Source organism: Pagrus major, chromosome 7, assembly GCF_040436345.1.
Source record: "Pagrus major chromosome 7, Pma_NU_1.0".
In the NCBI taxonomy this organism is placed as follows: domain Eukaryota; kingdom Metazoa; phylum Chordata; class Actinopteri; order Spariformes; family Sparidae; genus Pagrus; species Pagrus major.
This window is the reverse complement of record NC_133221.1, coordinates 31,427,711-31,455,033: the sequence shown is the minus strand read 5'-3', so window position 1 is coordinate 31,455,033 and position 27,323 is coordinate 31,427,711. Positions and strand designations below refer to the sequence as shown.

Below are 27,323 nucleotides of genomic sequence, written 5' to 3'. Positions count from 1 at the left end.
AATTTAGTTTCATTTCACTTATTTTATGTTATGTTATGTTACAGTTGGATCTCCAGGCCACCTGGTGGCGGTAATGGAGCAGTAGTGCGCTCACTGTTAGCACCCTCCCCTCGCCGGTACGCAAGACAACACGGAAGTAGCAGAAAGCGTTTGTTTTGTGTTTGTGGAATAAAGTTGTTGTACTTGTGTGTTTGAGCTGTCAGTGTGTGTCTGTAATGATGTCGGTCCCGGTGTAAATGACACGGTGAACCAGGTGCCGTAGTTAACAGAGCTGCTGCTGTCAGAGCCGCGGCTGTAGAGAAAAAGAATGGCAGACGAAGCTTCTTTCCAGTTTTTACATAATGAAGTGATACAGTACGTTTACAAGTCAGCTGAAAACGGAGAGACGGTAAGAAACACACAGTTAGTCCAGGTTTTCTCCTCCACAGCTCAGTAACCTGAACTGTTAGTGACCATTAACTGTGTCTGCTCTCTGTTATCCATTCAGGAGAATGGGAGAAATATCACCAAACTGGAGAACATGGGTTTCAGAGTCGGCCAAGGGCTAATAGAGAGGTAACAAGCTAACTGCAGCTAACATGTCAAACTGAGCCTGGAGTCAGTCTGTAAAACACATATCACATCCACTGGTCAGGTTCAACCAGCTACTGGCTCTTCATGCTTGAAATAGCCTAGTAATGCCTTGGACCTCCATAGACATGAGAAAAGGTGAGCAGACACATAGCTTCATTATTTGATATAATTTTATTTATAAATTTATTATACATTTTTTAAATTTATTATCACATTTTAAAGGGAACAATTTTGAGCAATTAGACTGGTACAGTATCCACATGTTTGTAATACATTAGGCACAATGCAACATAAGTAATGTCAGAATAAGAACATATTTCTCATAGTATTATTTGTAATAGTTTACAAGGATAAGGCTATAATGACAGCCTGATATATCTTCTTCTTCTGGTGCCAGCAAGCTCCACTGTTGTTCAAAACACATCACTGAGCCTCCTTGTTGCACTGGGTGACATGTTCCTTCATTATCATTATACCATGGTCTGGGTGAATACTTGATTCTGATTGGCTGGAAGGTGTGAGTTAACGTTTGATATATGGACACCTCCGGAGTTTCTCAAATAGTTCCAGTCAAACTGCCTGTTTGCTCTTCTAAATGAATGCGCTATAAACTTTATCTAAAATGAGCGGCATCGGCATCAGCTGGCTGCAGACACCTCAATAAATTAAATCATTTTATTAATTGAATTAATTATGAAGTTAATTAATTATTGAATTAATTTAAATTAATTAAAGAATTACTAAATTGATTGAAAAAGAAAAATCTGACTATCTTATTTACAACACAAAGTTGAGTCCTTCAGTGCATCATCCTCTGAACACCACAGGGTGGTGCTTGTAACACACAAACTGCAACAAGAAGCCAACACTAAGGGCTGTAGTAAATTAAAAAGTGAGTAACCTAAGTGTCTGCTGGCTGAACTGTCCATAACAAGTGATGAATAACTCATAAATAGGTGAGTAGTAACCCTGTTTGATTTTAAAAAGCTTGGTAAACTGACTTTATGTGCATTTACTCCCCACTACAGCTGCTACACTGTCCCTCTGAGCTGACTGTATCAAGAGATCCTCCCACGTCCTGTTCGCTGTTTAACTCACTACGTCAGGCTGCAGCCGGCAGCTGGCCAGTCTTTTGTTTGTGAATTTTTTTTTATTTGAGGACAGTGACATGGCTGGTTAGCTAGCTTTGCTTTTTAACATGCTGTGTAATTATATTTACAGTTTGTTGCAATGTTATGTAATTTCAATCTTTAGACTTTCCACTGTAGTGTTTGTGGCTGAGTCTAGTTGGTGTATCAAACAAGCCTTCATAAAATGGGCCCAGAAAAGTCACTAGCCGTTAGCAATCATAATCACTCAGAAGAAGTTAAGAGGCCATGCTTCAAAGAACATTTGATTCACACAATTGGTCATTAAATTTGCTGTATGTATATCTTTGACGTTAGCTATCTGGCTAGTAGCTGAGATGAATGGTTCAATGAGCTGAGCGGACTAGTTTATCTTCCGTTGCCAAATCGTATCTAAGGTCCGTCCTGTTTACTGGAGTAGTGAACAAAGTTTCCATTACATGAATCCTATGGGATTGTTATGACTGTTTCAGAGTCAAACTCTCAGGTATTGCCAGGGAAATGGAGTTACTGTTTGAGAAAAACATTACAATTTGATCGCAAAACACACAAAAATATACGCAAATTGCCTAAATGTTTTTTTCCTTTGGCAAGTGACCATGGTATAAGTGGGATAATGCCCCTTGAGGTGTCCATAATCGTGAATTTAATGGACTTCACAGAGGCAACTGGATCTGGGCATCCAGCGTTTCAGGCCTCCACATCACTGGGCATTATCCCTTACTTAACCTATACACTGTAGTTCATTTTGACTCAATTCCACATTCACCGTCCCACTGCTACAAACACTCACGAGAGTATCAAATGTTGATCAGTCCACCCCTGAAAATAGTCCTCAGCAAATGCACTGTTTCCTTGTGTTTGAGGAACTTGTATTTAAAATTACAGTGACCAGCTGTGCCAAGCTTATGAGCTTTGAACAGGTATTTCCTCCCTCTAGACTGACAAAGGACACAATGCGGTTCAAAGACGAGCTGGACATCATGAAGTTCATCTGTAAGGACTTCTGGACATGTGTGTTCAAAAAGCAAATTGACAACCTTCGAACCAATCACCAGGTAACACTGAGCTCTCTGTCAGTGACTGTCATTCACACAGCAGGTTCCCATTAACATAACATGTGATCAGGATGCACTGTGAGCCTGCAGTGCTCTACAGGCACAGCCCTGACAAACTGAAATTTAGATTTTGTTTTAAAAGATGTAAAATGCTCAGTATCTATGGTGTGTAAATATTATTAGTGTTTTTATTCTTGCCTAGTCTCGTGTTAGCAGCCTTACTGCTGTGTGCTGTGTAGATGTCTTTCAGTGCTATTGTCATGTGTTTCAGGGCATCTATGTTCTCCAGGACAACAAGTTCCGATTACTGGGTCAGCTGTCAGCTGGGAAACAGTATCTGGACCAAGCCCCAAAGGTGCTCTGCCTTGATTTCAATAGACTGAATGACTCTGTAGTGATCTGTTCTATAAGACTGTCGTGCATCTCTAATAATATTTCTTTTTATGAGGCAGCTGATCCCAGGCAAGCAGGGCTCAACATGGCTCCAAACTCATATTTACAGTCATGGTCAAAAGTTTACATCCACTTGTAAAGACCATGTATATCATGGCAGTCTTCAGTTCCAATGACTTCTACAGCTCTCATGTTTCTGTGATGGAATGAGTGGAACACAAACTACTTTGTCACAAAAACATTCATGAAGTTTGGTTCAGTAATGAATTTATTATAGTTTTCTGAAAATGTGACCAAATCTGCTGGATCAAAAATATACATACAGTAATTCTAATATTTGGTTAAATGTCTCTCGGCCATTTTCACCTCAGTTAGCTGCTTTTGATATCCATCCACAAGCTTCTGGTCGTCCTCAGCTGAATTTTAACCACTCCTCTTGACAGAACAGGTGAAGTTCAACTAAATGTGTTGGCTTCCTGGCACAGACTTGTTTCTTCAGCACAGTCCACATGTTCTGATGGCTTCATGTCAGGACTTTGGAAAGTCCATTCCAAAACCTCAATTCTAGCCTGATTGATCCATTCCTTTACCACTTCTGATGTGTGTTTGGGATCATTGTCCTGTTGGAACACCCGACTGCACCCAAGAGCCAATCTTCTGCTGATGGTTTGAGGTTTTCCTGAAGAATTTGGAGATAATCCTCCTTCTTCATTATTCCATTTACTTTCTTTAGAGCAGCAGATCCACTGGCAGCAAAACAGCCCCACAGCATAATACTACCAGCACCATGCTTGACAGTAGGTCTGGTGTTGTTGGGGTTAAAGGCCTCACCTTCTCTCCTCCAGACATATTGCTGCTCATTGTGGTCAAACAACTCAGTTTTTGTTTCATGTGACCACAGAGTTTTCCTCCAGAAGGTTTTTTCTTTATCCATGTGATCAGCAGCAAACTTCAGTCCAGCTTTAAGGTGCTGTGTCTGGATCAAGGGCTTCTTTCTAACATGGCAGCCTCTCAGCTCATGTTGATGTAAAACACACTTGACTGTGGACACTGACACCTGTCTTCCCGCAGCTTCTAATTCATTGCAGACCTGCTTTTTGAGGGTTTTTGGTTGACTCTTGACCATCCTGACCAGTTTTCTGTCAGCAGCAGGTGATAGTTTGTGTTTTCTTCCTGATGGTGGCAGTGACACAACTGTGCCATGCTTACTTTGTGACAAAGTAGTTTGTGTTCCACTCATTCCATCACAGAAAAATGAGAGGTATAGAAATCACTGGAGCTCGAGACTGACCTAATATACATTTTCTTTAGAGTGTATGTAAACTTTTGACGACGACTGTCGATATCCGAATGATATAACTAGGTTTGCAGATTTTTTTTCATGTGACAATAACCATCTCAAAAAATATCACAGAGTACATCCCATTTCCCTTATTTGTCGTTTCCTCACTCCTTAATAATTGCTTGAACCAGAAATCGTTCTTGTCCGCCATCTTGCATGCTGTCCCAAAGGTTTTATTTGTGCTCCGAGGAGCAATGAGCGAGGACACACGAGAACAGCCGTCATGCCACCTTAGTGGATGTCAGTTATTGAGTGGGCGCTGCAGCGGATCTGCCTGATCTGACACATTACAACATCACTCATACGAGTGGAAACAGAAAGGAGATTAAACTCAAGTGTGACACTCTCAAGTTTTAGATTCCAATTTTCCCTGAAACCTTTAGCTTAAAAATAGTTACCAGTGTTCGAAAGACACCATAATCACATTCTGGGTTATTAAATGAGGATTTCACAATCAGAATATCACTGAATACATAGGCAGATAATGAATAAATATATAAACGCATTCTGCGAGTTGAAATGGTTCCACCGAGCAGACACAGTACACAGTATAAAAACACAATATTCAGTATAAGTACACAGGATAAATACACAGTACACAGTATAAATACAGACTGCAGCTTGTTCTTCATGAGCAGCTGTTTGTTAAACAGGTAACAGACAGAAAATCACAGACGCAGTTTGAACCTCAAGGTTGTCTGTTAAAAAAAACATCCAGAAGAAGTTTAATGTGTATAACAGAAGCTTCATTTGCATGAAAATGAATAATCAGAATATCAGCAGGAGCATCATTTCCCGACTAATATATCCAGTGATATATAATATATAATATATCTAATATAAAATTGTCTAGACAAAGGTTACACTTAAAACTAGAGTAATTTATTCAAGCTAAAGTCAACACAAAGGAACTATAAAGTGTGGAGATCAGCAACTTCAGCAGTGACAGCGGTGTAGATGTAGTGCTGCTGATACTCTGCCACTTTCTGTCTCCAAGTGAGGAATTCACAATAACCAACAATCTGGTTGAAATGTATATACAGTACAATCTTTAGGCAGTTGAAGATCCAATCATCACTAAAGCCTATCATGCAGAGAGCCAATTAAAACATTAAATGTGTTCCTATGAGAAGTGCCCTGATCTCTGATGTCTTTAAATAAGTCCTCTTTATGATTTTTTGCTGTTTTTTTTGTTGTTGTTGATGATACCCATCCCTAATGCTGTCCAATCACCCTTTCATTTTTTGTCAGATTTACTGTTTTATTGAATTGTAATTTGTTCCAACTTTACTCAGCTTCACAGTGCACATATTCAGTTTATAGTGAGCCACTGAGTGGTTCTAAAAGAAAACAGACTTCTGTGGAGCTTTCTGTAAAACTGTGCAGTGTCTTGTAGCATTTGGTGTAATGTAGACGACAGTCAGTGTAAAGTAGATGTGTCTGGAAGGTTTAAACAGGATGAAGACAACCTGTCTCTTCATCTTCAACATGAAATAACAGGTTCCGAGGGAGTTGCACTTCGTCTGATTCATTGATACCACTGGCTGCTGTATTTTGTGCTCCCTGTGGTTTATTCAGTCTCGGTGGTGTCCAGGTGTTTCTGTAAGCAGAGCAAACACACATTAATCAGGATTTACATAGATGATAGCTGCTTCTGTCTGGCTTGATCCTGTGGACTGTGTTAGGACATCTTTACTCATCATTTGACACAAATGACTGTCTCTTTGCAGTATTTGACCTTCTCATGTGGTCTGGTGAGAGGAGCTCTGTCCAACCTGGGAGTGAAGAGTATTGTGACTGCTGAGGTGTCCATCATGCCTGCATGTAAGACACGCATCACTCATCTAATATCCAGTCATGCTCAGAGTTTAATCGTGATCTTGGAATGACAAACAAATCTTAATACTTCTACCAGCTTTTTGTCAAGAACTTTCAACTACATCTTTCTGCCATCATTGACAAATTGAAGTTTTGTTTCAATGTTATGGTACAGCTCACCTTTACGCCACTTTTTTTAGTATGTCATTGTTAATAGGTGTGGATAGTACCTGGTACTTATTTTTTATCACCTCAATCAAGGTTCCAAGAAACCCCAGGCTGATATTAAGGCCGAGTCCACACCTTCACAGTCATTTCTGAAAACAGGCATCTCCATGCATACTAGCGTTTTAGCGCCCTGTCAGAAATAATCTCCATCCATACTATCACACCTGAAAACACATATCACATGACCATTCACGTGCACAAGGCATGTGCGTGCCGGTGTAAACAGGAAGCAGATTGTACATTCTGTGTTTGGGTCCTTAGCCACAGATATTACAATAAACAAGGCAGTGAAACGGTACTGCTCTTCAATGAATCCTCCTGGCAAATGCTATTTTATTAAAACATTGTCAGCAGCTTTTCAAGCCTGCGTCAGATAGCTGTTGCTTTACTCTGTGGTCATTATTTAGACTGAAGTTAGTGATGTATTAGTTGACTGCTGTGTTAAGAGAGACACCTTGGGGTGGAAAAATCATTAGAAACACATTAAAGCAGAGGAAAATATGAGTTTGGTTGATTTTTTGAATAAAAGTTGGACTAACAAATGCTTTCTTCTCTTTCTCCCTCCACAGGTAAATTCCAGGTCATGATCCAGAAAGTGTAGCAACTAGCAGAGGCCAGTCTCACTTTGCACTCTGTTTTGCATCCATATATCCTTAGTTTTTGTCGTGAGAGCAAAATCCCAGCCATTTGTATTAGTCAAACAAAAATCAGTCAACTTGTTTCTACACTTTGGAGATTGCAGTGATAAGTGTCAAAAGTTTAGTTTAGGCTTCCAACACCCAGAGCTGCATTTTCTGATAACAGCCTGTAGAGGAAGTGTGTTTCCTGGTGACACATTGTCATTATCATCAAGTGGACCAACACTTTCCAGACACCATTCACCTGACCTACTTCACACTGTTTTGGTGTACTGCTAAGGACCCAAGGAAGTGTAGTGTACAGTGTGAAGTAGATTTGATGAGAGGTTCTCAAGAAACAAAAATGAAAAAATTCAACAACTGTTGGTGACTACATCTGGGATGTCACTGATTACAATAATGGAATGTTGCCTTGGTCAAAGCAGAGATTCCCTGGGGAACAGACTGCAGCTAAACAGTCTTATCCAAGTGTTTTTTAGACAGAGACCCAACAATGTGGTTCTCTGTAAGCTCTGCAGTCTGGAAGTGGCTGATCACACCGGTACCAGCCTCTTTGCACGAACACTTGAAGCAAAACATCTCGGAGCGCTTTGTTTAAGACGGCAGAGACAGCAAGACATTTCTGTCCAGTTTACTTTTCATCCTCACACAAGTGTAATATTTATCAGGATTATCAATATGCTGAACAGTAGAAGGCACTTAAAATTAATTTTCTAAATGTTTCGTCATCGTCCCCATCACTTTTCAAATATTTTCTGCACAGCTGCTGTTGTGATAATGTAACGTTAGACCTTCTGTTATCTAACGGGGTGATTTGGCAGTTTTATATTTTCTGTGTACTTTAAAGCCATGTATGATTTAGAAGATGTCTGGACTAACATTACAGATCTGTACATTGTTTCAGTTATTTTCCCTGACCACACACTGATGCATAAATACATTTGTCTGATAATTTTACCAGCATATTACTCCAGTATTAAATAAATCCATGTCATAACCATTTCAAATTTTAAAGTGAAGAACTTAAATAAAACTACTGAAACTCCAGGGTTTCAAGGGTTTCTATGACATAAATTCTTTTGAATTTGAGGTCCAGTATTTTCCTCGACAGATATCTGACACTGAGGGTCTTTTGTTAGGATAAATATCAACACAGCAGTGATGTGGAAATTACAGGATGATTAGATGACTGAATAAAATATTGCAAAAACATTTTGCAAAAAATTGTCTTAAGAATAATTGATCAATTAGTTGTTACTCCCACTCAACAAGACTACATTATACCGAGATCCATGTGGAATGAGGGTAGGGGTTTGTCCTCTGTCAAAGATGTTGGCATATGAAGGCATCAAATATGAGTTTTAATGTTAATCTTATGATTGAGAAGTCATTTGGATGAGCAGTTCTCAAGAACACTGCAGGCAGGAATACAGAGGACAATCAATTGGTCAGTTCTGACCAGGTATATTTTGAACTGGCACAGCTAGTTTATTTAAAATCTCTTTTGAGGAAATGAATGTGGGAATGAGTATTCCCATTATGCAAGTGCTTTGGCACCCTCTGGTGGTGAACTGCACCATGTCAATATGAATTGATGCGCAGAATGTGACCATTACTAAATATATTGATTTATCATTACTTAGAAGTGTTGTTCCTGCCTTACTAGTTATTCTGTGATCTTTAGAGCTTAATTCTTTTATGTTCAACCAATTCATGAAAAGAAACTAAATAACAACATAGAGCACAAATAAATAAAAACATGAAAATGATGACATGTTGACCAGCTGAGCAGGTTAGATAATACAACTCCATCCCTTAACAAATTAATGTAAAAAAAAAAAAAACAACTTGGTGTAAGAGAAAAAGTTTCACATGTCAAAGGGAGTTCACTTGGAGGATACTGTCATCAGAAATGCAAAATGTGATTTAATAAATGAATGACTGAAGCCTGTGATCACAGTGCCCCCCACAGGAAAAAGAAACTGTAGCACTGATATAAAGTATCTAACTATATGTTATCTGTCTGTCTGTTTGTATAACTATGGGCTGCAGTCCTGTTGAAGCATGGTAATGTCCAAACTGTACAATATTGTACAATTATTTTGTTGTTTTTAAGTTGTTTGTGTCAATCTAAACTTCAGTTTTAATCAGTTGCTATATATTCATGTGTGACATCAAGCTCTGGTTGCCTCACAGTCAGACAGACAGTTCAGCTTCCTGCTGTGGTTCTTTTTTTTGAATAAAATAACCAAAAAACTCATCAAAGTATGAAAATTTGTTTGGTCAACTCATTTAAAAAAGAGATTACATAAACATGCTGATATGATAAATGTCTGTTTATATTATTAATTATTTTAACACACTACAAATATATGTAGTGTTGATATCAACAAAGTAACAATCATTACGGATGAGTCCTCCTGTAAGCTCTACTCAGCTGCAACCCCTCAGCTAAACCACATGGTAGTATTTGAAGTAGGTGAGAGCATGGCTGACATAGTCAACCAACTAAAGATACAGTGGCCCTAGGATAAAGACAATGTGGATACTCAACCAAAACAATATAGTTGCCTGTTGCAAAACAATGAACTGAAAGACACTAAAATGCTTTGAAGAGGGTTGCTGCTGAGTTGGCGATAGCTGCAAACAACAGTTTAAATAATACAATTTGATTAGTGCAACTTTAATAATGTTCATTGTTGTGATTCAATGAGTCTTGGATCGTCTAGTTACCCTAGCTCTGGTATTGCTGCTATGAACCTCTTTTAATTTATTAAAGTACTTGTCAAGGTAACTAGGGCCTGCAACATTATGTAACGACTTTACCTTAAAATGAAGCTTAACGTTAGTTCATGCAGGACATGGAAGTCATACGCCCCAGCTGTAATCAGCTGACAGCCTGCCCATTGAATTATGGTTACCAATCAGTCTCACACCAGTCACAGCTATTCTCACCACAAGCCAGTCCATTTAAATATGGCTCCCTCCTCACTCATAACCGCTCCTAATCAGAAGCTGCCACACACTGCTGCTGCTGTAAAGCTTGATATCAAGGTATGAAAGCTATAGGGTGCTACTGGTTATTGTTTCTTTACTCACCATCTCACTGCTCCTCATGTCTCATCTTGAAGTGGATGATAGGTCGATCATTGAGGTCAACTACTTTTTCAGTTTTTGTTGTTGCAAACCTTCAAGATCATCAAAGAGGACTGGCCTTGCCCAGCTGTTAGTGCCTCTGCTTCAGCTAACTTTAGCACCCCGGCTAAAACAGCCAGACATAAATAACAAGCCAACCACCAACGAGACCAGGTCCTCTTGTAGCGAGATGAATTTATGTCCCCCAAGTTCTGGAAAACCAACTGCTTTCCACTAATCGCAACTCCAGGGCCATCTACCGTCGCTACTGCTGGAGAAGTCTCAGTTGTCCTTAAAGAAAGCAATCCTAAATCTTCTTTAGGTCATCCTTTATCTAATGAGCAGTGTTGTATACAGCAGCCTATCCAAAATTACTTGATCAGAAGTAAAAATATCAATACATAAATAAATTAAAAAATAAATGAAAGTCACCCCTACTAATAGTACTTAAGTAAAAGTCTTAAATGATATTGAATACAAGTACCAAAAGTAGTTCTAGCAATAATGTACTTACTTAGTCCTATCAGAAGTAGTAAATCATATTTACATGTATGTTGGCCTATATGCTGTAACTAGGTGTTGATCGACTAGCAGCCTGGTCGATTGTCAGATCTGATATTCATCATTTTTCGTTTGTTTTATTTGATTGTTGATAAAATAAACTGATTTAAATATGCTACCTGGGCTCTGATGGAGCATGCAATCTGCAAAGTAACTAGTATCTAAAGTCATCAATAATAGGAGAAAAGTAAAATATTTGCTTTCAAATTTAGTGGAGTGGAAGTATAAAGTAGCAGAAGATCGGAATACTGAAGTATAGCAGTATCTCAGAATTTAACTTAAGTAGTTGTACTGAGTTACATTCTTTCACTGGCAATGAGAATAGCATATCGTTCACATCCAGTAGTTCAGACCTCTCAAACAATGGATAAACTTCATGATCTTTTCACTTTACATGAAGGATGTAGATCTCATTTAAGATTTTGGTCATAGCTGCATGATAGTTGGAACAGCGTATCTTCTACAACGATTGTGCAGAAACATCAGTCGCCCCCAATTTTTACTGATGTGGCTCCCTCTTGGTTTTGGGGGAATCTACAGAGATCAGTTGTGCAGGAGTGATCAGGAGTAGGCATAATAATGTGTTAACTCCACTACAGGAGAGACTTGGTGTTCTTTGAAAAAAGGACAACTAGTCTATTTGAAAAACAATGAATCGCCTAACACATTTATATACAGATACATAACACATTAAAACAGGATTGTTGTGGAACTCAAAATGTTAACTGCACCAGTATTAGTCTATTCACATCAGATAATTAGTAACATTAAATGTAAAATAAGAAACCAAAATATATCAGTAGACAATTCCTTAACTCTTTGCCATAGTTTTCAACTGCCTATATACTACAACAGCGCAATAGAATTCCTGAAATGCAGTGGTTTTGGTGTGCCACCCCTATGAAAAATTTCTCGAGGCGCCACTGCCGTGATGATGCTTTTGACTCCTTGGTGTAGCCTTCTTCTGTATCTGTCTTGCCTATTATATCCCTATGATTTGTGCTTTTATTTTTCACCATTTAAATCCTGGAAAATGCAGCCTTCCCTCAAAATTGGTAGCAGGTACTCAGTTTTATTTAAGATGCACAGATCCTTGGTTACACCCCGCCTTTCCGAAACCCCACTGTTCCGAAAATAGACTTCCATTCTTCGTAATGGCGTGGTTTCCCATTTTTTCTAAAGACCCTGCTATTCCGAAAAGGCTATTGGGGAACCCCTGACCCTAACCCTAACCCTATTGGGAAGTAATTGGAACTTGAAAGTCGAATTCGGAACAGCGGTGTGTCGGAGTGGGGGTGTTTTGGAATGAAGGGGGTTTCGCAATGGAGGTGTTTCGGAACGTCTAGCTGTTCCCCAGATCCTTCAGTATGTAGCCTGCTACACCTCCATTTGCCTCTTCAACAGCCTTAAAGAACAACCAAGAAGTGTTGATAAGCCGGAGCACAGTGCATCAATTCAGCCGAATTAGGCACAGAGCAGATCGATCGAGACAGGAAGTCAGACACTGAAACAACATTAAAACATCCGGTTAATTCAGTTCATGTTTTTCCGTTGCAGTTTTATTCAACCAAGTCCACCCTTCTTCTACTCCTTCGGTTAGGAACACTAACCTTTTGTCTGTTTGTCGTTATGTTTATAACACATACATGTACAATTGCGATTGCACCTGATTCTGTAATTACCGCACTTAAAACGCAGCCGGTGGGTGTTGACGGACGAGGGAGCACGGAGCAGAACCGCAGTTGAGCCGTTCTGCAACGCACATGCAACCAGTGGAATTTGCAGGATTCTTATTTGGATGATCATCCTCAATGCAACACAAACTCAAAAACTGAAACAATGGAGGATATTCTTGACTCTCATTATGTAGCTGTTCCTGCAAGGCGACAAACTTTGTTTCAGAAAAAGCTGAAGGCAGCGAGACAAAAGCCTGCTGAACTTCAGAGCACAGACGAGGAGCGGTCTCTACAGTGTTTTACTCCACCATATATATCATATTAAATGACAGGTGCTATCTAAAACCTTTGCCAGTAGATAACCAAAGGTTTAAGATGCACAGATCAAGGTTACCAAAGGTTATCTACTGGCAAGTCCATTCCAAGCAAGTCCATTCTTGTCAAGACAAGCTTTACTTCACAGTGGAAATGAGGCATAAAAGTGTCTTCTAACTGGCTGATTCAGATTCATTTAGCTCTAAAAGAGGCTCCTCAGCTTGAGAGAAGTTAGAGGCAGTCCAGAGGACTCCTGAGTCACTGCGACCTGCTCACAATCAGCCAAATGCTGCAGGTGATGTGACTCATTGCATCAGTTATTTGGAAAAATCCAACAATAATTAACTTCTAACTAAAGTCAAAGAAATGCTACATGAGAGATGCATCAGGAGCTCTGCTCTACATACACACACACTAGGAGCTCTAGGGACAGAAGTGCTAATTGCTAAGATCAGCATGCTAAAATGCTCACATGGCAATGTATATTGTTTAGCAGGTAAAGTTTTCCATATTTACCATTATATTAGCATGTTAGCAAGCCAACATTAGCCATTTATCACTTTGAACAAAGTACAAATTGTCAGCATGTGGATGTAACATTGTAGCTCAAAGCACTATAGCCCAAGTGCAGTATCAGAGCACCTGTTGTTATAAGATGAAGAATGACATTGAGTTGATTTAACTTGTTTTTAATTATTATATTGATTGGTGTTTCCTGATGTTTTCTTCCTTGCATGTTTATATGAGTGTTATGTATTGCTGGGTTGTTAAATGGATGTCCTCTGGTCACCTCAGTGTTAACTGTATGTCTACCAAAAAGTAGAACTTAATAAACAATTATTTAATGCCTAATAAACACTTAAATGCTTATTATAGAATTTGAAAAATGTTTAGCAAATGATTCTGCAACTTTATTGCTCTTTATTGTGCACAGACAACATGTTCACATGCTTCCCTGGTGGAATTCAGTCAGTCAATCATAATTTTCCTCTTTCTAGGTCACACTGTAGGCACTTAAAGGTTGAGGAGGAATACTAACACATTGTCACGACTTAGCAAACATTTATACAGTAACCTTTACAATTATATCTTTTTTGCTTTGCTTGTGCTAGTTATTTAGCAGAAGGATGACTTGATTCATTTGGAGATTTGGACATGGCTAAATGATACAATTGGTATGGAATAACAATATTATAAGAATATAATATAATGTCCTTGACACAACACCCCAGTTACGTTGAATTCCTGTCTTTATGAAGTAAAGTATGGTCTGCCAGCTATCCTTGTCACCCTGTAAGTGTTGAGTCCTGGGGAATCAAACCCTGGCGACACACCTTTCTTGTTAAAGGGGAAAAAGTTGAAAAGCTGTCTGTCCTGTGCCTCCAGTGAGACTGAAGCACTGTTAACCTTCAGCTTGCAGGGGTACGGGCTCTCAAAAACCACCCTGAACACCCTGTCCTGCAGGTAATCCAGTCGAATAGTTCGGTACTTGGATGGCACATTTGTGTCCACCTGTGGTCCAAACTGCTGCATGACCAGCACCCCATCTGAGTCCACCTTAATCTCATAGAAAGTCATATTCCTGTAAGTGAAAAAGCCCACATAAGGAGTTGGGTTGAGCGGTGGTCTAAGAGTTCGTTTAGCATCCCTGAAAGCATTCTCTACTGCAGGGATAAGATAGCTGTAGGCCTGGCTCACAAGGTCCTGGTCTGCAGGACGAACCCCAGCCATCAGGATGACCAGTCCCAGTTTGAGCCTTGGCACCAGGGCGAGGGTGGCTGCGTAACCGTCCAGGTCCCCGTCCTTCCTCACCACATCATAGCCAAACTTGTGGTTGATCTCCCACGGTGTGCCGGTGGAGTTGGCGAAGTAGCTGCTGTGGCATCGGAAAACTGGGGTCAGCATGGTGTTGAGGGTGTCCTGGCGGAGCAGAGTCCAGCCGTAGCCACCCAGAAGAGCCATCATAAGCTTGGCCATGTCAGCTGCTGTGGAATACATCTGGCCTGCAGGTCGGTACCAGCCGAGGTTGTAAAGGGGAGCAGGCTGACCATTGCTGTACACACCGACAGCCATCTGCTTCTGAATGGCAGGAGTTAAGTCGAAACCAGTGTCCTCCATGCTGAGCCGCTGAAGAATGTTGTCAGACACCCAGCTCTCAAAGTCTGAGCCAGTCACCTTCTGTGCCAAGATGTTGGCCAATAAGGAAAAAGCAACATTGCTGTAGTGGCATCTGAAAGAAAAGAGAGAATTATGTCACAGATGTTAGCAAGTGCCCTCTGGATACAAAATACAAAAGTTCTGTGAAAAGACATCAGCGCCCTCTTTCCCTTCAGACCATTGGAATACATGGATTGTCTAAAGCAGGGCTGGCCAAGGTTGGGCCTGCGGGCCAAAATTGGCCCACCATAAGGTTTAATTAAGCCCAGCAGATGTTTTTAGCCAAAAAAAATGTTTTTAATTATAATTTGAAAAGCTTTTCTTGTGAGGTAAAAATACTCTTGTATTGGGCTGTTAGGGCTGTTCTAAAAAATCAAAAAGGCGATATATATTTCAATATTTCTTTTCACAATATACTGCACCGATTTCCAGCTCCAAAAATCGATATTTTGAAAGAAATGATTCATGTTTTAAACGGGCTGTGAATAGCCGACAACAAAAATAACAATAAACAACCAAGATGAGGCAGATCATTACTGTGTTTTAAACTGGGGCACAAAACCAAACAGAGTGAGCACAAGTGAAACATCAAGCTACACAGAGAAATGTCTGTTGTGTTCCCTTTGGAGCATTTAGCCATGCTAAATAACAGGCCCAGCTACTGACCCATTCTGCTCTGCCTCTAAGTTGATGGTGCACTTTCTTTGTAATGATTTGTGCCCTTATAGTGTAGTTGAAAACACCGACTTTAGGCATATGGTTAACCCCATAGTGACAATAAGAAGTACTTGTGTATATGCACTTTATTTTCATTGGTCTACATTTCAGTTCACTGTGTTCACTGTTCAGACAGTGACACAAGAAATGAATACAAGCACTTTATTTTTATATAATCTTTACAGTGTGTTCAGGGACACAGTAAGAATACTTTGTGCACTTTATTTTCACGTTTTCTTTTCAATTTCAGTCCACTGTTTCAGTGTGTCCACTGTTTCAGTGTGTCCAGTTAAAGTGCAAGAGTGCACTTACATTTTTATGCCAGCTACATCAGTGTGTTGGGTAACACAGTGTGCAACTGTACAAATTTGCCAATACCATTGTAATAAATTGGACAGGAAATGTTGAATTAAATTGTTTTGATTCAATTTGTCTGCTGAATCATCAATATAATGTGATGTGATGTATTAAGACTACCCAGATCGTACACAGCAACTTGTATTTCAGCTCAGTTTTTACATTTTCAGTGAACTATGTGGGATATCGCAATATATCGCAATATGCATCATATCACAATGTATTATGACATCATCATATCATGAAGTCCTTGCTAATATCCAGCCCTATTGAATATATACTATCCATTCATTTTTCATAATATGAGCACAGTGGGCTGAGTGGCACTGTGCAGGAGGTCAATCAATTAATGCAACTCGGTATCCTTTTACTATGGAAGAGAGGTGGGAAGTGAAAAGTGAAAAAAAAATCAAAATAAAATTAACATTATTCTGGCAAGAACATCTTCACCTCCTCTTAACTCATTAACACAGGAGAGAAAACAATTTAGATCAGATTTCGAAAATGGATCACCAGAATTGTTTGTTTGTTTGTTTGTTTACTTGCCCCTCAGGGCTTCAATATAGTACCATTTTGCATCTTATACAATACAATATAGTAATACCGTTTTTGGCCTGTGGTCCACCATTAAGTTACATTTTTGGCCCTCCAAGGGAAAACGTTTGGGCACCCCAGGTCAACAGTAAAGTCCTCACAGTCAAAAATACAGCAACACAGGAAGGAAACAGAGTCTTACTTGGTGCCTGGATCCGCCACCAGGACATCATCTTGTAGCAAATTAAGGGCTGCCTTTGTATCTCCACTCCAGAGGAGATTAGTGGATCTTAATCTTCTGGGTAATCCTGTCAAAATATTAGAAAACCTTAATGAGTAAATATGGTGAATAAATCTGTGGCTGTTCATCAATTCATGAATGCAGTGGCTGCTTTAAAGCAGCCACAAGGAACCTTCATTTATTGTTGATCCTGGGAGCCTTATTAGATGAACACATGAGCGCCACTACCTTGTTTCTAAAGATGTTGATCTGGCTATCATTTGCATTTGTTTTGGACAGGTGATAGAAAGATGCAATGTATTTGTAATACGTTTTTTCTTATTTGCAGGAGACATGAGGTAATAATTTATTTTTGGCCTTGTAAGATTAATAACTGTTAATATGACGATAACAAAACAAAGAAAACTTCAGTTGCTCAGAAAAAGTAACTTTGCTGAAAAAGCTTAAGTTATCAATGTTCGTTAGTAATGTTATGGGAATCTGATCCAGTGACAAGCTTTAAGAACCATAATAACTGTACAGAAATAGCCAGTCTTCTCGATGATGGACTGGCTGCGAATTTCCCCCTCCCTTCTTTCAATAAGCTCCCCCTGCGTGCGACACCGAAACGATACTATGCAAACGAACTTGAAAGCACATAGCGAATATGTCCTGGCTTATAAAGAGCCTATCATATCCCTTAATAATATGTCTCTGGATGACTCAGGACCAATAGACTTCTTTTTTAACTGTATTTTAGATATCAAGCTATGGATGACTAACACTTTTCTACAGCTTAATCAAGACAAAACTGAAGTCCTGGTCACTGGTACCGAAGCCCAGAGACACTTTTTTAAAATTTATTTGTGTGATTTTATTTGTGTGTTTGTCGCCTGGTCTTCTAAAATGATTTAAAAAAAAAAAAAAAAGGACAGGTCATTAAAAATGATCAATAATTATGGATGTGGCAGATATGAAACTTCACTATTGTGATAGACCTTTGAGTTATATTGCCCAGGCCTACCCTCACCCAAGAAACGGCACATATGACATCTGACTTTATCCATTCATTCATTTTTTTCTTTTGTTTTGGAATCGTTCCAGTAGATCACCTCAGCCGGCAGCCGCAACGCGGCTGTAATTGCGGCAATGTAATCTTTTGGGGCAATTCCGACTGTCCAAGTTACATCCACTAAAAGTGCTTGTTTTTGCCACTGACAGGCTTAAGTTATTATTCTTAGTGTATATTACAGAAACGAAGCCATTGCAGCCGTTCTCCCAGCTGATGTGATCTTCTGGACAAATTCCAAAAAGTTTGGTAAGTATGAAACATTCACTCACTAAAACATGTAAATGTAGGGCCCAGGTTTAACACATCAGAATTCCCCTTCAACATGACTCTTTATTCTGTTAATATGTATTATAACAGTGCATGCAATCCCTGCACTCTTTTCAAACAACCAGAAAGGTTTAACCTCTAAACAAGACTGTTAAGAAGCTTAAGCTAATAGTAAGGTCAACACAACTTTCAGAAAAGGCTGCTCTATGGGTGCAGCCGGAAGTGCCTCATTCAAAAGCTCAGTGGATATACTATGCAGGCTATGCAATGTGGCACAGAGTTTCTGTCAGTATTTGAATGGCACTGATTTGGTGACTTACTGGTCATGATCAGTAACAAAGCTAATGTTGTTCAGTTATATCAAACATTTGTTGTTCTACAGGTCAGAATTTAAATCAGCTGACTCAGTATTCTGTTACAGAAAATGGTTGGGGTAAATCCACTTAAAGACTTTGTAGCCATGCTGGCAGCAGCTCTAGGACTGCCAGTGTTGCTCAGTCAGTCAGTTGGTTCAGATTAAAACATTAGAGACTTTCAGTACTAGTGATCCCCTGACTTTTCCTCGAGTGCCATCATCTATTCAAAAAAATTCCATTTGTCCATTACTTTGGTTGCTTGTTAGTAAGTGTTAGCGTGCAACATTTAAAAATCCTGTGCCATGGTTTGAGTCTGTGTGCGGATTGACTCCTACTGTCAGGGCTTCCCCTCTGTTAATCCCTTCTTTTCATTCTGGGAGCACAGAGCTGATTAGCTTCCATCTCTGGACACAGCTCAGTGTAATTATAGCTCCGCTCTGTGTTTATGTGAGTCTGTGTTAGCTAAGGTGCTGTTGTGGGTGGTAGAGAAGTGTCCTTAAAGGGAATTATGAAAGAGTCTAGACCTACTTTTGACCAAACTGCTGCTGAGCTGTTTGACTGTGATATAAAGAGATAGGAAGTGAAACCACCAGTTACACAATATAACAGCATAGATCAACATCGTGTTTTCCTTTTTACAACGATATGAATTAAATAGATAAGATGGTTACTGTATGTGAGTTGAGGTTCTTGCTGTTTTTGTTTTGTGTGGGCTCACCGACTAAATTCTACTGACAGTGTGTTCACCCTGCTGAGGTATCTGCTGCCATACCACCAGACTACAGAGCAGCTTCCTACCTCAACTCCTTTCTGAACTCATCCTCAACACTCCACGCCATTTGTGTGTGTGTGTGTGTGTGTGTGTGTGTGTGTGTGCAGCAAAAAGGGACTACAACTTAGATTTCGTTGTACAGCCCTGTGTTGTAAAGTGGAAAATGAACCTTTGAAGTGGAAGTAAGTAGTGAATCTCTTTAAGTGCTCATCTTTACCCATGGAGATATTACTTTTATCTGCCGTTTGCAGGCAGGGTTACCAAATTAGAAAATCCGATTTCTGTTGGTTTTCACGATTTCATATACTGTCACAATCACAATCTGATGCAATCTTATATAAACTCTGCTCCAATAAATACCAGCTTTGTGAAGCATGTAATGTTCAGTCTTTGTGTTGACTCATGTCTCATCTCATTTTCCAGCCTGTGTTTTGCGAATTTTGGATTTCATTGTAATCAAATGTGTTTACTGTCCCTGCCTTTGTATGTGTATGTGGTGGACACAATAATGTATTTTACCATTGTATATGCATAGACAAGCTGCTGTGATGTGAGCATCATTGTTTACATCTTACTTGTGTGTGTTCAGAGGATTAAACCTCTCAGGACAGATCAAAGCCCAATCATCCCTATTCAACACCAAACTGAAAACTGAACAATTTCCTTCCAACTAAGGACATCAACCCTCAAGAAGCTTAATATATCAATGAATTATTATGAAAGCTGTGGTGGTAACACGTTCAAATCACTGTCATTTGTTCAGAGGCTACTTCTACTTTTACTTCCATGCTTGATCACATGATTGTGCAGTTTTAATTCCTGTGGACATGCAATGCTCCAAAAACCCAGAATCAAAGGAATTATTTGTGTTTATGTATATATGAAGCTTCTGCTCCTCATGTCATGTTGGATGTCTGTTGCTCTGATGTAGGTTAATGAAAGATGGCTGCCATTTCATTAAAACAGATTTAGAGGTTACCAGAAAGCTGGCTAGCCATCCGGCGCAGGGTGAGTGCAGGAGAGCGGCGGCTGAGGGTCTTGACTGATGCCCCCCCACTTTTCCCCAGGGGGTTCTTGATGGTGAAGTTGTCTGCGTACTTCTCCAGAGGGTCGTCCAGAGAGTCCACCAGGCCATTCTCCCACAGCTTGTAAAGCATCAGTGTGGGGAAGATCTTCGAGAGGCTCGCGATTCTGCGATCAAAGTGATTAAAGTGAATGCAACACATTTGATTAAATAAATGTATCTTGGTTTAATAATACATAGCATTCCCAGTGCTGCTGCACAGATCAAATTTAAGCACTTAATTTAGTGAGTGGTTCAGTCTCACTGATCACAGGTCCCATATGTATCTTATCTAATACAATGATGGTCTAATCCTAACCCCTAATTCTGACACTAAGCCTCAGATTAAATGCAATGTCGAATAGAAGAATTAGACAGAAGCTTACATCATGTGTGGTAATGATTATTGTTTAGATGGAGCTGTTAATATTATAAAAGTATCTGGCATGTAGACGAATCACCACTTCCCTTTTTGTCATATCTCAGTCATATTTTATGTTGATCTTAATCATAATTCTATGTTCCTCACCTGTTCCAAACACTGTCTGTTAATCTCACCTGTACACTGTGTACTCATTGGGTGCAGATGAGGAGGGGTCACTTATGTTCTTCTTGCCAAAGTTTCCATTCCATAGTACAGAGTCATTTAAAACCACGATGGCTGATATGGCTGGCAACTTGGTGGTGTGAACGCTCGACCTAAGGAGTACATCTATCTGTGAAGAGAAACTTCAGTGAGACTGACAATTGCTATATCCAAATGTCTTCACTTTAATATGAACTAGAAAAATTTGTTGACGAGATTCACCTTTTCTAAGGCTGCCCTCAGCGATGTGATGGGATGTTTGAGGGGCACAGGCTCAGGGAATTGAGGGCACATCTCTTCTACTGTTGCTTTTTTTACAGCCACTTCTGTGGAAAGGGGGAAAAGGCATCATCATGTATGAAACAAGCAGTCATCATAGAATATAAGCCCTAGTTGTACAACCAGAAATGCGCAGTAAGGGTGTGACTTCTTGAACTGGATGTAATCTGATGTTGCAGAAAATGACCAAATGTGTCTGAACTAAACATGTGAAAGATTTTAACCCCACTGTATATTGTCAATCTTGCAGATAGATCAGAAGATCAATAAAAAGTACTAATGTGCATCCACACAGAAATAGACCTGTGTAGCCGAGCTTAGCATGGAAACTTGAAGAAGCAGAAATTGTAGCTCAGTCAGAAATGACATAACATGCCTTGCAATGCGGTCTTTGGACAAAGGTTGTAGTTTCAGAAGCAGTTAAAGGTGCTATTTGTAAGAAAAGTTGATTTTTGAATCTCAGACCCAACTTGTCAAAAACTGATGTTTTTTTTGGATGGCAGTCAACCCGTCCTACAATCCCAATGCAGCTGTTTTTGACGGGTTGGGAATGAGACTCAAAAATCATGTTCTGTAAATTAGACAGCTTTGGAGTTGTTGAAGTGTGCATAATTTCACTACTTGTGCGGGCAATGGACAACATTCTTAAATGTTTATGACTTACCACTTTTAACAGTGTTGAATAATTAAAGAGCTAAGCTGATTTTCATTGAAATGACGTCTACAAAAAGAGCAAAAATCTTGTATTTGAAATGTCTTTCTGTTGTCTGAACAAAACTTGCTAACTTTAATTCTTGATAGTCTAGAGCACACTTGTTCATCTCTCCACTGTAGATACTGTCGCTAAATTGGACATCCCATGTGATCGGGTGAGAACAATGACTATTTGACAGTTTGTCATATTGTTCCCCATATCCAGTTCACAATGTAAAGAAAATGGCTAATATTTTACCTCCAGCAAGGAGGTTATGTTTTTCGCTTGTGTCCATTTATTCATTTGTTTGTTGATTGGTTGGTTTGTCAGCAGGGTTACACCAAAAATACGGATTTCCACAAAACTTCCCAAGGAATAATACATGGATCTTAATGAATGAAATCAGGCGTATTTAGGTGTCTGGTATTTATGAGTGAGTACATGTGTGACTGTTGGTCCTTGGCAGAGGTGTGCGCTCTACTGAGTACCATTACAGTTTTAACTTACCCTTAAAGTAACAGGTAACAACTAGTTCGCTCCTAAAAGTCTGTCCAGTTGGATGGTTGCTTAATTGTGATGACACACATCTAACTCTGGTAGGCCTGTCACTGGTATGTATGCTCATATGTTATTACATTATGACTAAATCAGTGCATTATCAAATATAGGCTTATCTTAAGACAGTTGTAGTTGTAGTTTGCAGACGACACCACTACCATGGGTCTGAATATCTGAGCTCATATCAGGAGGAAATCAGCAATGGAACCAAGTTCTTCTCAACTTTTACAGAAGAGCAATAGAAAGTGTCTTGAATGGAAACATCACAAACTGGCATGGTTTGTGCAAGGCCCAGGACGGGAAGGCTCCATGCAGAACATCACTGGTACCATCTACAGAGCATCAGTGACATCAGTGGAGTGAGATGTCTGCACAGAGCCCAAAGATACTAAAAGACAACACCCACCCAGCCACAGTCTGTTCACCCTGCTGCCATCTGACAACAGATACAGAGGTATCCACTGCCATACCCCCAGACTACGGAGCTTCACTCAAGCTTCACTATTCAATAATAGTTTATTTTTACGACTAATCATTAATCTACTTTTTTTTCTGAGTGTCAGTAGAAAAACAACCATGTAGGTCGAATGTGAAAGCAGCTTATCGCCCATATTTATGTTTCTTGTTTGGCGATGACCTGTTGTGGCCATAGCAATTATTACGGCAGCAAAGGAGGAAATCAGGAGATATAGTATAAAGAGTGACAAAAAACACAGAGGTCTAGTGGACAGTTAGGTTAAACAAGCACAGGACTTAGTTTCACACTTAGTTTAACGTATTCAAGTTATGTCACATACATATTGTATCTTAATTTACGTGCATTCATGAAAGAAGTTACATAAGTAACATAGTTATTTTTACCAAAAACTACAATGTTTTCCTAAACCTAAACAAGTTGTTTTCTTGCCTAAACCTGACCAAAGAATGTCCTGTCTGCCTCACTGGTACGCTGCAACAGTCCTGTTGTTTTGGGGACGGTGATATATGTTGTTTTGAGAGTCACTGGCAATTGACCCAATTCAGTCGTTTAGGTTTGACAATAGAAACAATTAAGATGATAAAACCTCATCTAAGTACCAGTAGTAGTGGTAATAGATTGTCTAGCCATGACACAATCATGTTGTGCAGTTCATTAGTAAGCGCTGTAAATATATCAGCTTGCTCTCATTTTCCCAGGGCTACAAGGTTATGAAGCTTTATTATGTTCCTCATTGATCCTTCTGCACAGTGCACCCTTAATACTGAGCTGTCTCTAAGCGTAATTCAGATTTATATCACATAAAGCATGAGCTATTAAAGGCAGTGACTGTTGCCATTTTTTCCAGGGAAATCCAGCACTGCTCAGCTCCACCCTCCCTCCTCCTCCCATCTCTCAGCAGGAGTTAAAGTCTGTTCAAACAGGGCTGGTAATCCTGCTGCTACTATTTCCAGCTTTGTGTAATCCTGCTGCAGCTCCTGTAAACGAGCAATTACACCAATGGGGCTAAGGACAGACAAAGTAGTTCCAGGTTGGAAAGTCATGTTGTATGTAACTCTGTTTTGGCTAGATAAACCTTACCTGTCTTCAGCTTTGGCATCTTATACTGCCATATAAAGCAGCAGGTCATGACCACAGAGAGCAGAAAGAAGACAACCATGCCAAGCATGGTCCATTTCACCTTCATCTTGCTTACTGGTTGTTATGGGCAGCAGGCACAGTCTAGAAAAAAATCATATCAATGTTTGTAAAAAGTGCTTAAGAATGAGTGCACCTCAACATGAAGGACACAGCATCACAGGCATGTTTTTCATGCCATTTGACAAAGACATTTTTCTTTATTCTTCTACTGACATGTAAAAAAAAATGGGGTTGCCAGAAAAGGTAACAACCTTCATGAACATTACTTTTATAACCAGCAGCTGCAGGACAAATCACTTGCCTTACCAAAGGAGGGAGAACAAGCCTCAGATTTCTCTCATCTACTTTGTGTCATTCTTCTTCTTTAGGCAGGAAAAATCCACGACTGAATTGCTTGCGAGGTCCACCGGGGAGAAGGCAGCAGGACTGCATGAACTCAGCCCTACTGCTCCTGAGTATTCACTGGCTACCGACCACTACCTAGATGCACTTAATCCTGACTGTGATCCCTGGCTCCAGAGGAAGCACTGCTTCTATTCCCACTCCAGCATGACATCATAATCTGCTGGGAGATTCAGCTTGCAGAGCCAAATGTAAGGAGAGCTGTAGAATGGAAACCTGCTAAGCACTCATCCGCAGCAATTAAATCATCTCACATCCTTTGGGGTTAATTCCACACATGCATCACTCATCCACTGCTTGATGCTCTTCATCACCATATCAGAAGGTATGATTAAGTACCATATGGAATGAATGAAGATTATCCAGGTATGAAATAGCACTGGTCTGATGGTAGTCAGAAGAGGGAAGGAGTACGCATTTTGTGTTACATTTTAAAGAGCATTTGAAAGAAAGGCACTACAGAGCCAGGACCGCTTCTGCAAGGGGACAATTTCTCAAAAGCACCCATTTTGACGGCTGAAGAATAGTTCATGTGTGTAATTATAGTCGGAACAGCAAAATTCTGTTCAAGATCCTGCATTTGCTCTGCACCTCTAAGAACATTTAAAAATCTCTGTACGGAACAGTTTGAACATTCAGTCACTATCTACTCGTCCGTATGCCAATGGAAAGCAAAACAGCGTTGCAGCTCTCTCCTGAAACAACTGAAGTAGAAAGAGACTTTTAGAATGTGAAGAAGCATCTGAAAAAACATCTACTCTATAGTGTATATATATATATATATATATATATATATATATATATATATATATATATATATATATATATATATATATACATATATATATGTATATATATACACACACACAGCTGAGACCCTTCCTACATCCAAGTTTCGTGGAGGTCCGTCCAACACTTTTTTGCATAAACATGACAAGCCGACCAACAAAGAAAAACAGGTGTACACACAACGGACAAGTGCGAAAGTAAGGCAAGGCAAGTTTATTTGTATAGCACAATTCAGCCACAAGGCAACTCAAAGTGTTTTACAGGGGCATAAAAATTACATTAAAAGAAATTCAAAATTGCATTTAAAATACATTAAAAACAAGTAGGAAGACATCTAGAAACAAAACATTAAAACAAGTTAAGAAATAGGAAAGTAGGCTCAAATAGAATAGGGTTAAAAGAGACAAGACTAGAAAAAAGTCACAGTGCAGTTCACAGCCTTGACATTGCTTCAGTGAAAAGCAGTGTCAAACAGAAAGGTCTTCAGCCTTGATTTAAAAGAGGTGAGAGTTGGAGTGGACCTGCAGTTTTCTGGGAGTTTGTTCCAGATATGTGGTTCATAATAACTGAATGCTGCTTCTCCACGTTTAGTTTTGACTCTAGGGACTGAAAAGCAGACCTGTACCTGACGACCTCAGAGGTCTGGATGGTTCATAACTTAGCAGCAGATCAGAAACCATTCAGTGCTTTATAAACCAACAGCAGGATTTTGAAATCTATTCTTTGACTGACAGGAAGCCAGTGTAAAGATCTGAGAACTGGAGTGATGTGATCTACTTTTTTGGTTCTTGTTAGGACTCGAGCAGCAACGTCTGCTGAAGATAAATGCATGGACAAGTTTTTCCAAATCCTGCAGAGACATAAGTCCTTTTATACGGATATAGTCTTAAGGTGATAGTAGGCTGACTCTGTAATTGTCTTAGTGTGGCTGCTGAAGTTCAGGTCTGAGTCCATGATTACACTGAGGTTTCTGGCTTGGTTTGTAGTTTTCAACATTACAGATTGAAGCTGAGCAGAGACTGTTAGTCGTTCTTTCTTGGCTCCAAAAACAATTATTTCAGTCTTATCTTTGTTTAACTGAAGAAAACTCTGACACATCCATTCATTGATTTGTTCAATGCATCTACTCAAGTAAGGATGTAATGATACCAAAGACTTATGATATATAGTCCACAGTACGATATTAATCACAATATTAAAAAAATGAAAACAAAGACTTGTACAATGTCCTTTAATAATGAATGTGATGTGTACAGCATTTGTTTTTACTTTTTACTTGGAAACTTTTGGTTTCCTTCTTTTGTAAAATAAAAGTAGACCTACGCATGTGTAAAAAGTATCCACTCCACTATGTACAATGGCAATTAAGCTGTATTTCACTGAAAAAAGTTTTTCAATGAAGTTTCCTTCCAAGGAATGTTTAAAGTTGGATAAATATTATGGCAAACATGGTTTCAATTAAGTTTCGATTCATATTTTGTGTTGACAACAGTCATGTCAATTTTGTGTTTATCTCCTTTTTGCACAGTAAAGGAAATTAAGCTGTATTTCAGTGACAAAAAGTTTTTCAAGCAAGTTCTCTACTAAAAATGTTTAAAGTTGGATAAATATTATGGCAAACATGGTTTCAGTTGTGTTTCAATTAATTTTGTGTCAAAAGTCATTTATTCCCATTTTGACTGTTTCTTTGCGAATTAAGTGTATTTTTGCACAGTACAGTAAGTTAAGCATATTTCAATGAAAAAATGGATTTCAAGCCATTTTCCAACCATGTGTGCTACAATATTTATCCAACTTTACACACTACTTGGTAGGAAACTTGCTTGAAATTTGACTTTTCACTGAAATATTTCTTAATTTACTATACTGTGCAAAAAGACGCACAGTATAGCATCTAGCAACAAAGTTCTCTGATATAATACAGACATGTTCACCCAGAAATTTCTTGCGTCTGCTCTTCTGCTTCACAAACTCGGACTCAGACTTGGATTCAGACCCAGAGATTGTCATTACCAGCT

General features: G+C 39.3%; 2 protein-coding genes across 4 annotated transcripts; one reads left to right on the top strand and one right to left on the bottom strand.

Moving 5' to 3' along the window:
• The first annotated feature begins 109 nt into the window (after nucleotides 1-109).
• trappc6b (trafficking protein particle complex subunit 6B) lies at nucleotides 110-8,389 on the top strand. The gene is made up of 6 exons (XM_073470703.1): nucleotides 110-388; nucleotides 488-555; nucleotides 2,641-2,758; nucleotides 3,030-3,113; nucleotides 6,224-6,317; nucleotides 7,109-8,389. The coding sequence occupies exons 1-6, from the start codon at nucleotides 308-310 to the stop codon at nucleotides 7,138-7,140; spliced, it is 477 nt and encodes a 158-aa protein (XP_073326804.1). The 5' UTR covers nucleotides 110-307; the 3' UTR covers nucleotides 7,141-8,389.
• Nucleotides 8,390-14,115: 5,726 nt separating this feature from the next.
• On the bottom strand, nucleotides 14,116-26,094 carry LOC140999095 (putative beta-lactamase-like 1). Of its 3 annotated transcripts, XM_073469350.1 has the most exons (7): nucleotides 26,083-26,094; nucleotides 24,055-24,160; nucleotides 21,188-21,291; nucleotides 20,938-21,095; nucleotides 20,296-20,507; nucleotides 16,832-16,937; nucleotides 14,116-15,094 (listed from the first exon to the last, which is right to left on the bottom strand). In XM_073469350.1, the coding sequence occupies exons 2-7, from the start codon at nucleotides 24,158-24,160 to the stop codon at nucleotides 14,116-14,118; spliced, it is 1,665 nt and encodes a 554-aa protein (XP_073325451.1). In that variant the 5' UTR covers nucleotides 26,083-26,094. The 3 variants fall into 3 exon arrangements, with proteins under 3 accessions (XP_073325451.1, XP_073325449.1, XP_073325450.1); XM_073469348.1 differs by lacking the exon at nucleotides 26,083-26,094; XM_073469349.1 differs by lacking the exon at nucleotides 26,083-26,094 and having other exon boundaries at nucleotides 21,188-21,288.
• Nucleotides 26,095-27,323: the final 1,229 nt, after the last annotated feature.

Coding starts and splice junctions, on each gene's coding strand:
- trappc6b (XM_073470703.1), top strand. CDS start 308: ATGGCAGACGAAGCTTCTTTCCAGTTTTTACATAATGAAGTGATACAG. Junction 2,759..3,029: donor ACCTTCGAACCAATCACCAG/GTAACACTGAGC, acceptor CATGTGTTTCAG/GGCATCTATGTTCTCCAGGA. Junction 3,114..6,223: donor ATCTGGACCAAGCCCCAAAG/GTGCTCTGCCTT, acceptor GTCTCTTTGCAG/TATTTGACCTTCTCATGTGG.
- LOC140999095 (XM_073469350.1), bottom strand. CDS start 24,160: ATGAAGGTGAAATGGACCATGCTTGGCATGGTTGTCTTCTTTCTGCTC. Junction 16,938..20,295: donor GATGGCTAGCCAGCTTTCTG/GTAACCTCTAAA, acceptor ATATTTTGACAG/GATTACCCAGAAGATTAAGA. Junction 15,095..16,831: donor GTGGCGGATCCAGGCACCAA/GTAAGACTCTGT, acceptor CTTTTCTTTCAG/ATGCCACTACAGCAATGTTG.